This window comes from Prionailurus bengalensis, chromosome E1 (assembly GCF_016509475.1).
Source record: "Prionailurus bengalensis isolate Pbe53 chromosome E1, Fcat_Pben_1.1_paternal_pri, whole genome shotgun sequence".
Lineage (NCBI taxonomy): Eukaryota > Metazoa > Chordata > Mammalia > Carnivora > Felidae > Prionailurus > Prionailurus bengalensis.
Window position 1 is genome coordinate 10,209,362 of NC_057347.1, and position 8,139 is coordinate 10,217,500.

General features: G+C 43.0%; 1 protein-coding gene across 4 annotated transcripts in view; it reads left to right on the forward strand.

Annotated features, from left to right (window-relative positions):
- The window catches only part of ULK2 (unc-51 like autophagy activating kinase 2), an 85,256-nt gene that overhangs the window by 22,779 nt on the left and 54,338 nt on the right, over positions 1-8,139 (forward strand). For all 4 annotated transcript variants that reach the window (XM_043583249.1, XM_043583252.1, XM_043583250.1 and 1 more), the window contains exons 10-12: positions 463-545; positions 4,623-4,670; positions 5,494-5,582. In XM_043583249.1, coding sequence (XP_043439184.1) covers positions 463-545; positions 4,623-4,670; positions 5,494-5,582 — 220 coding nt within the window. The remainder of the gene's footprint in view (positions 1-462; positions 546-4,622; positions 4,671-5,493; positions 5,583-8,139) is intronic.

Sequence of the window (8,139 nt, forward strand, 5' to 3'; positions counted from 1 at the left end):
TTATCTTTTTCTTATTGGATTTTGAGAGGCTGGATTATTTCTCACTTGCATTTGTTTAAGCCATGCCCTCTTCCAGACAGAATTGGAGGTGGCTCCTTTTCTAACAGACAACTCTAGCAGATATTAGTGCCAAGCTAAAGTGGTGTTAAACTCCAGGCTGCCCTTGTGAAGTGCTTTATCGCTGCCGACATTCAAACAAATAATATTGAGAAGCACAGTGCAGGGACATTCCCAGACGGATGCTTTTTCTCAAAGACAGTTGCTTAGTGCTTTGGTTTTTGTTTCTGTTTTTCTCCTGTAAGAAATGTGGTTTTACTGCAATCATCTTCATATAAAAAGTAGTATTTGTGAAAGTGCATTTGCCTTTTCCTTTATCATAATGAAGGCCAAGGTCATATAGCGAGTATGTATAAACTCATCACTTAGATCCTTTTTTTTTTTTTTTTTTTTCCTTTTTCCCAGTATTCCCAGAGAAACATCACCTTATTTGGCTAATCTCCTCTTGGGTTTGCTTCAGAGAAACCAAAAAGACAGAATGGACTTTGGTAAGTAATATTTTCAAATTTTGTATTTCTGTGTATCCTAAAAAGATTTTGAGAAGATGCTATGGAATTTTCAGAAGAAAATTAAAGTCAAAAAAAAAAAAAAGAAGAAGAAAATTAAAGTCAATTTCTTTCTTTCTCTTTGTCTTTTTTCTTTCACTTATTTTATAAATATTTATTGAGCGCTTGCTATGTTCTAGGTACAGGAAATAGAGGAATAAAGAAAATCCCTGTCCTCATGTAGCATATATTCTCTTGGGGGGGAGGCAGACAGATGATAAACTATAATTATAAACCATATAGAAGGTGATAAGTGCTGTGGAGAAAAAGAAGGAAGAGAAATGTGGTGGGGAAGGGATGGAGATTTTAAATAAGGCAGCCAAGGAAGCCCTTTCTGAGAAAGTGGCCTTTGAATAAAGACTTGATTGATGGATGGCAGGATAGTGAGCTAGTGGGCAGTGGGCGGTGTGCATATCTGTGGGAAGAGCTTTCCAGGCGGAGTGAACAGCCAGTACAAATGCCCGAAGCTGGGAGCGTGGCTTGTAAACTGGGGGAACAGTCAGAAGGCCAGTTAAAGACTGGGGCTTTCGCTCAGTGTGCTGGGGAGGGTTTGAGCAGAGGAGTAATGGGATCTGACCGATGTTTTCAAGTGGCTCGTTCTGGTTGCTTGTTTTGAACTCTGGTGAAGGGTGTGGAGGTAGCCCGAGGACCGACGAGGGAGGCCAGTCGGGAGACGGCAGTTGCTCACTTAGGCTGGGATAATAACAGCAGAAGTGGTGAGGAGTCCGTTGACTACTGGATCTTTTTGGAGGTAGAAGCAGCAGTGTTTACAGATGAATTGGGTGTGCGGTGTGAGAGAGAGAGAGGACGCAAAGAGGACTCCAGGGTTTCTGGCCTGAGCACGTGAAGGAATGGAGTTGTTGGTTACAGACACAGGAAAGGCTGGAGCAGGATATGGGGCAAATCAGGACTTGGGGTTGACTGTGTTAAAGTGAAGATACGCATTTGTGTAACTGTAGATGTCAGAAGGCACTTGGCGTTCAGAGGACAGGTCTAGGCTGAGGGTATACTTGGGAGAAGGTCTGGGAGGAAGGAGAAGAGAAACACTCCATAATCCTGGTCGAAAAGTCGCTGGCCTCAAAGATGGAGTTTAGGGAGACAGGGAGGGGCAGCTCCGTGTTAGTGACCCTTGTGAACATGTGCTCTGTGGCCACTTGGTTCTCACCGTGGCCTTAGGAGAGCAGCTGTGGGTGGTTTTAGATTTTTAGACTTTAAAAAAAAATTTTTTTTTAATGTTTATTTTTGACGGGGGGGGGGTGGGGGGGTGGGGAGGGGCAGAAAGAGAGGGAGACGCAGAATCCAAAGCAGGCCCCAGGCTCTGAGCTGTCAGCACAGAGCCTGACCTGGGGCTTGAACTCACAGACCGCCAGATCATGACCTGAGCTGAAGTCGGACGCTCAACCGACTGAGCCCCTAGATTTTTAGAGTCTTAAGGCAAAGCTTCTATCATTGATTTTGAGCCTTTCTTCTTTTACAATCTAATCACTGAAGCTGAAACTTTAAGTATTTTAAGTTAACACAGTCTATTTTCAAATAATATTTTACCACCTCTTGTGTGATGAAAGAACTTGGAAAGCTTAATACTGTAGGCATTATCCAGTTCTTGAAGGTTTTGAAAGGCAATTTTTCCCTGAAATTGTTTGGGCCTCAGCTTCTCTTTGGGGCACAGTTTGCTAACTTGTTCTTATCAATGTAAACATGTAAAAGATTGTCTTTTCAATCCTGTTCTTAGCAGTCATGTGTAAAAACAACATGACTCAAACTTAAATGTCAGACCAGAAAAACCATAAAACATGTTCAGTGAAAATGCTTATTAAATTAACCTTGACCTTGATGTTTTTAGGGAAAAAAAAAGTGTTTGATTTTTCCTATAGTAATTAGTCGTAATAGTAATAGCGATTTGCAAAAACTTATTCCAGAATTTTGGTCTGTTAATGTGTATTGTGGAAGTCTACAAAGGCTTCTGGATAAGACAGACCAGGGTTTGAAATCTAGTCTCTAAACTTACTAGCTCTTTGACACTAGAGAAGATACATGACCTTTATGTGCTTGAATTTCCTTATCCATACAAGGAAGGTAATGCCTTGCATTAAGTTTGTGTGGATTCAATGACCTGGTATGTGAAACATTGTCCTAGCATATGTTCTTAGTAGACAGTGGCTCTAATAGTTTCCATATAGGGGAAGAGAAGAAATAGCTTGAATATGTATTAAAGTTTTGTAAAGTTGGAGTTAAATATCAGCAATCTACTTGGTAGATATTTTTATCTTTCAGATGGAGAAATGAAATTGAGAGTTGCTCTACAACCATGAGAAATGTGGGTCAATAGTGAAACAATATGTTCATGGATAATAGTTTTAAAATTATAGATTATAGGGGCGCCTGGTGGCTCATTCAGTTAAGCGTCCAACTCGTGATTTCAGCCCAGGTCATGATCTCACAGTGAGATCAAGGCCCGTGTCAGGCTCCGTGCTGACAGCTGACAGCTTGGAGCCTGCTTGGGATTCTCTCTCTCCTCTCTCTGCTCCTCCCCTGCTTGTGCTCTCTCAGTCTCTCAAAATAAATAAATCAACTTAAAAAAAAATGATAGATTATATTAAATATTTATATACTTTCCATACCATGGCAATTGATTTGGAATGCGGTTTCAGAGTGTTTGCATTCAGTTCTTTTTTTAATCTTTTCTATTTCATCCCTATTATGCCCCTTGTAAAAATCAGCATAAAAAATCTTATGTGGCAAACTATAATTTATATAATTTATATATGCATATAAATTATATATATATATGTGTGTGTGTGTGTATATATATATACAAAATATAATATGTATATTAATGATTGTTCTAAAAGTGATCTCAGGTGGGAGCATCTGGGTGGCTCAGTTGGTTATGCGCCTGACTTCGGCTCAGGTCATGATCTCGCGGTTCGTGGGTTCCAGCCCCGCATCGGGCTCTGTGCTGACAGCTTGGAGCCTGGAGCCTGCTTCCGATTCTGGGTCTCCCTCTCTTTCTGCCCCTGCGCCACTCACACTCTGTCTCTCTCAAAAATAAATAAACATTTTTTAAAAATCTTAAAAATGAACTCAGAAAACTCACGTTTTCCTTCAAAAGCTTCCACATTTCCTTGGCAAGTCTCGTAACTGATAATTTACTCTGAGTGGCTTTTGGCGATGCTTTGCAGCGGGACTCATGGGACCCGTCAGAGTAGAAGGAAGATACGTTAGATCCTGAGTTAAGCTTCTCCTGGTCTTGCATTGCCTCTTTTCGACCTCCATGCTGGTACCGTGCTGCTCTCCTTGTCTGCTCTGCGAGATGTAATAGCACACAGGTCCGGGACTTCATGACAGACGAGATTTTCTTTGTGGGTTTTTAAAGAAATAGTGAAACACTCTAAACACGTACGAAAATAAAATAACTAAACTAAAATAACAAACTGCCGTGTACTCACCTGCTTATGTATCTTTATCTAATTAGCAGGCTTGTGTCGATTTTGTCCTTGGCGGATAACCAGAGAAATTAAATCAAACCTAGAGTTTTTAAAAAAATACGAAGCCAGCTGCAGGAATCTCTCTTCTGGGATAGAAGGATAGGATTTATTGCATAAGTCAGCTGCCTGGATTGCCTCGTGGGACAGTTTACAACAGCCGTGCCTCATACACATGCTTAGGAAGGAAAGGCCTGCTCACAGCCGTCCGTGGGGATGCTGCTTGAGGGACGGCATGTGTCAGGGAACGTGTCTGCTTCGGCAGCTCAGGGCTTCCCGTGTTGGTAATGGGTGTTTTGAGAACTCAAATTACTATTCTTAATTTTTCACTGACTAAGAGTTACTTACAATCTGATCATTTTTATAGATGAGTTATGAAAATAATATGCTTTTACACTGAAAGAGATAGAGGCTACGTGAAGAAGTTCATGATAATTATGATCGAAGAGACACTCTGTTAAATTCTTTGACAAAGGTTTAACCTGTCTGCTGGTCAGCATCAGTTTAAAGGCTGTATTCTCCTGTTTCCTTACAGAAGCATTTTTCAACCATCCTTTTCTTGAGCAAGTTCCAGTGAAAAAATGTGAGTACCCATTTTTTTGCATTTTTACGTGAAGAGTAAGTGCAGACTTAAGGAAAAATTAGTGTTTTGTGTTACAAAATTAATTTCATTGTGCTTCTCAAGATTTCATTGAGCTTTTCTTAAATACCCGTAGCTGTATTTACTTAATTACAGTTGTTCGTCCCAAATCTGGGTGGAAACAGTTTTAGTAATTGCTGCATTTTCAGTTTTATCCATGGGAGGTGTAATAAGTTGGTGAGTGTGAATTTGGGGTCAACATGAAGGTGTAGTAGGGTTTTTTTTTTTGTTTTTTTTTTAAATTATTTATTTATTTAAAAAAATTTTTTTTAACGTTTATTTATTTTTGAGACAGAGAGAGACAGAGCATGAATGGGGGAGGTTCAGAGAGGAGACACAGAATCTGAAACAGGCTCCACGCTCTGAGCCATCAGCCCAGAGCCCGACGCAGGGCTCGAACTCATGGACCGCGAGATCATGACCTGAGCTGAAGTCAGATGCTTAACCGACTGAGCCACCCAGGCGCCCCTACATTTATTTATTTTTGAGAAACAGACAAAGCGTGAGCGGGGGAGGGGCAGAGAGAGAAGGAGACACAGAATTTGTAGCAGGCTCTGGGCTCTGAGCAAGCTGTCAGCACAGAGCCCGGTGTGGGGCTCGAACCTGCCAACTGTGAGGTCATGACGTGAGCTGAAGTCGGACGCTCAACCGACCGAGCCACCCAGACGCCCCGAAGCTGTAGTGGTTTTGACAGGTTTTCTGTTAGACAAGCCGTGTAAGTGCCGTACAGAGTGACGTCTGTCTTCATCCGTGTCTCTTCCCCCAGCCTGCCCGGTCCCGGTGCCCGTGTATGCTGGCTCTGTCTCCGGCAGCTCCTGTGGCAGCTCCCCGTCTTGTCGTTTTGCCTCTCCACCGGTAAGCTTTGCTTTCATTGACGGTAATTTTCAGCTAGTGCTATTGCATCTGTCCACACCTAAGCCTACAGGCACACTGTGGATGACCTTTTTATGTGTCGTGTTTACTGGGGCAACTGAGGTTTGGGGAAAGAGCATTATTGTTGAGTCAAATAGACAATAGACCTAGATGTGGATCTCTGCCCTTACGTAGCTATGTAAGCTGCAGCAAGGAATGTCAGCTCTCTGGGCCACTTGCCTCTGAACAGCGGGTACAGTACTCTCACCTCGTGCCTTAGGGGGTTGGAAAGAATGATCATTGCAAAGGGTACCTATTACAGGTAGACAGGTAATGTTTATTTTATCTGAGTGTCATGACACCAGCTGGGTAGTTATGGTATCTAGAATTTCCAGTGGCGGTGAGTGCACTTTCCGCGGACCCGGACCCCCACAGTGGCGGCTGCCAGCCCTTCAAGACCTGCTCCCCACTGGCCTCCTCTTCCTCCTGGGCTCCCTGGCCATTTCTCCCACGGTTGTCTTTCCTCCAACCTAAGTGCTTCTTCTAGACCCTGAGAGCTTCTGCTCACTACATCTCCCTACTCCACTCTCCCAGGGTTTTACTTTGCCCTTTTCTGACCCTTGCCCCAAATCTCTGTTGCAGTGTGGGTTGTGACCTTGAGGCTTTTCCATAAGCTGAAGGTCCAAGGGCTCTTGCGTCAGCTATTGTGAATATTTTCCAGATTAGCCTGGCAGACATGAATTTCTTGAATTCTGCTGGCAGAGCGTGGGGCAGTTGTAAAAGGAGATGATTGTGTAATTAGTGGGTTCAACTCAGAGGTTTAAGAGCATGGGGCTTGGGACTTCCGTATCCCTTACTTGCCACAGTTAACTACGACAAATGACTTAAACTCTCTTAACCACGTTTCTCATATGTAAAGTGAGTGTCATTTACCTATTTCGTAGAGTTTTTTAAGGATAAATGAGCAAACACACTTCTACTACACTGTCTGGTACATAATAAATACTCTGTGGCAACTAATGTTATTATTATTTTCAAGGAAAACCTAATAGCCCCTTAGCTAGAGCAGATGCCAAGCAGCCTATCGCCAAAAGATGAGTCCTAAAACTGACAAAAAAAACCTTTCTGCATAACCCTGCAGTCTTAAGCCAAGTAGAAAAAGCAGATGGGCTAATAAGACTTACATTATATTTCCATGAATTGAAAAAACCTCGAGTGGGTGGGGGGAACCCAAGAGGAAAAAAAGAAGACTGTTGTGTATTTTCCTACTTCAGTCTGGAGTATAAGAAAACACTGCTTTGGAGTGATTGGGGAGAAGTGTGGAGGAAGTACTGACATGGAAAGACAGCTGGCGTTATTTGGAGCTGGGCACAACTGCTGCTTGCTCACCCTTCACTTTGGGCAGGTCAGTTCCAGAGCTGAGCCGTGGCTCCCTCATCTGTAGCGCAGGCTTCATTGCGCTTTGCCCGAAGAGCAGCCGTAGTGAGTAGTTGATAAACTGTAGCTATTATTATGAAGTCTGCATTTGATACAGTGTGATACATAATACGAAAAGCAAAGTTTAGGCTTGAGAAAGGAACCACGAGGAAGGATCTGATTATGGGAGAGATGTGGGAGAGTAAGAATAAAGGAGCCTGTTTGTAGAGCGACCAGGGAATGAGAAAGAGGGGTTCCAGTAGGAGGGACATTGAATTGGAAATTGCTTTGACTGGAGAGAGCAAGTTGGGTTTTTTGGGTTTTGTGGTTTTTTTGTTTTTTTTTTTAGGGGGGTGGCATTGAAAGGGAGAGCCTACAGAGCTAGCTTGGCTGCTAGGGAAGAGATGGAGTGTTAACAGCAGTGAGGACACACAGGAGGGAGAGAAGAGGCATATTTAGATGCCACAAACTGTGGTGGAAAAAACATTTTAGAAGGCCTTTATTAAAAGCTAATGCTTGAAGTGAAAGTAAAAAGGAAAGCTGGGGAATAAAAGGAAATCAAGAGTGTTTCTGTGTAATTTCCAGATAGCAAGACAGAAAATGGGATGGTTTAGGGAACCTGGACGGCTCAGTTGGTGGAGCATGCGAGTCTTAATCTCTGAGTTGTGAGTTCAAGGCCTACTTTGGGTGTGGAGCCTGCTTAGAAAAAGAGAAAAAAGAAAGAAAGAAAATGGGATGGTTTAACAAGCCTTGCTTTGAATGTAATCTGACAAAAGTAAGATTATTTCATACATGCATCCTTCCTACGGCTGGAGTTGATTCTCATACTCAGGGTTGATACACACAGACACGCACACATAACATTCTCTTTCTCACCTTCTCACACAAATCTCCAGCTGCTGCTTTACTCTGGAGAAATCTTTTTTTTATGTGTATTTGAGAGAGAGTGCTTGCGTGCGAGTGGGGGAGGGCAGAGAGAGAGAGGGAAAGAGAGAGTCCCAAGCTGTCAGCGCAGAGCCCGACATGGGGCTCAATCTCATTACAGCGAGATCACGACCCAAGCCGATATAAGGAGTTGGATGCTTGACTGACTGAGCCCTCCAGGCGCCGCCCCCCCCCAGGGCAATCTCAGAAAGGCAGAAAA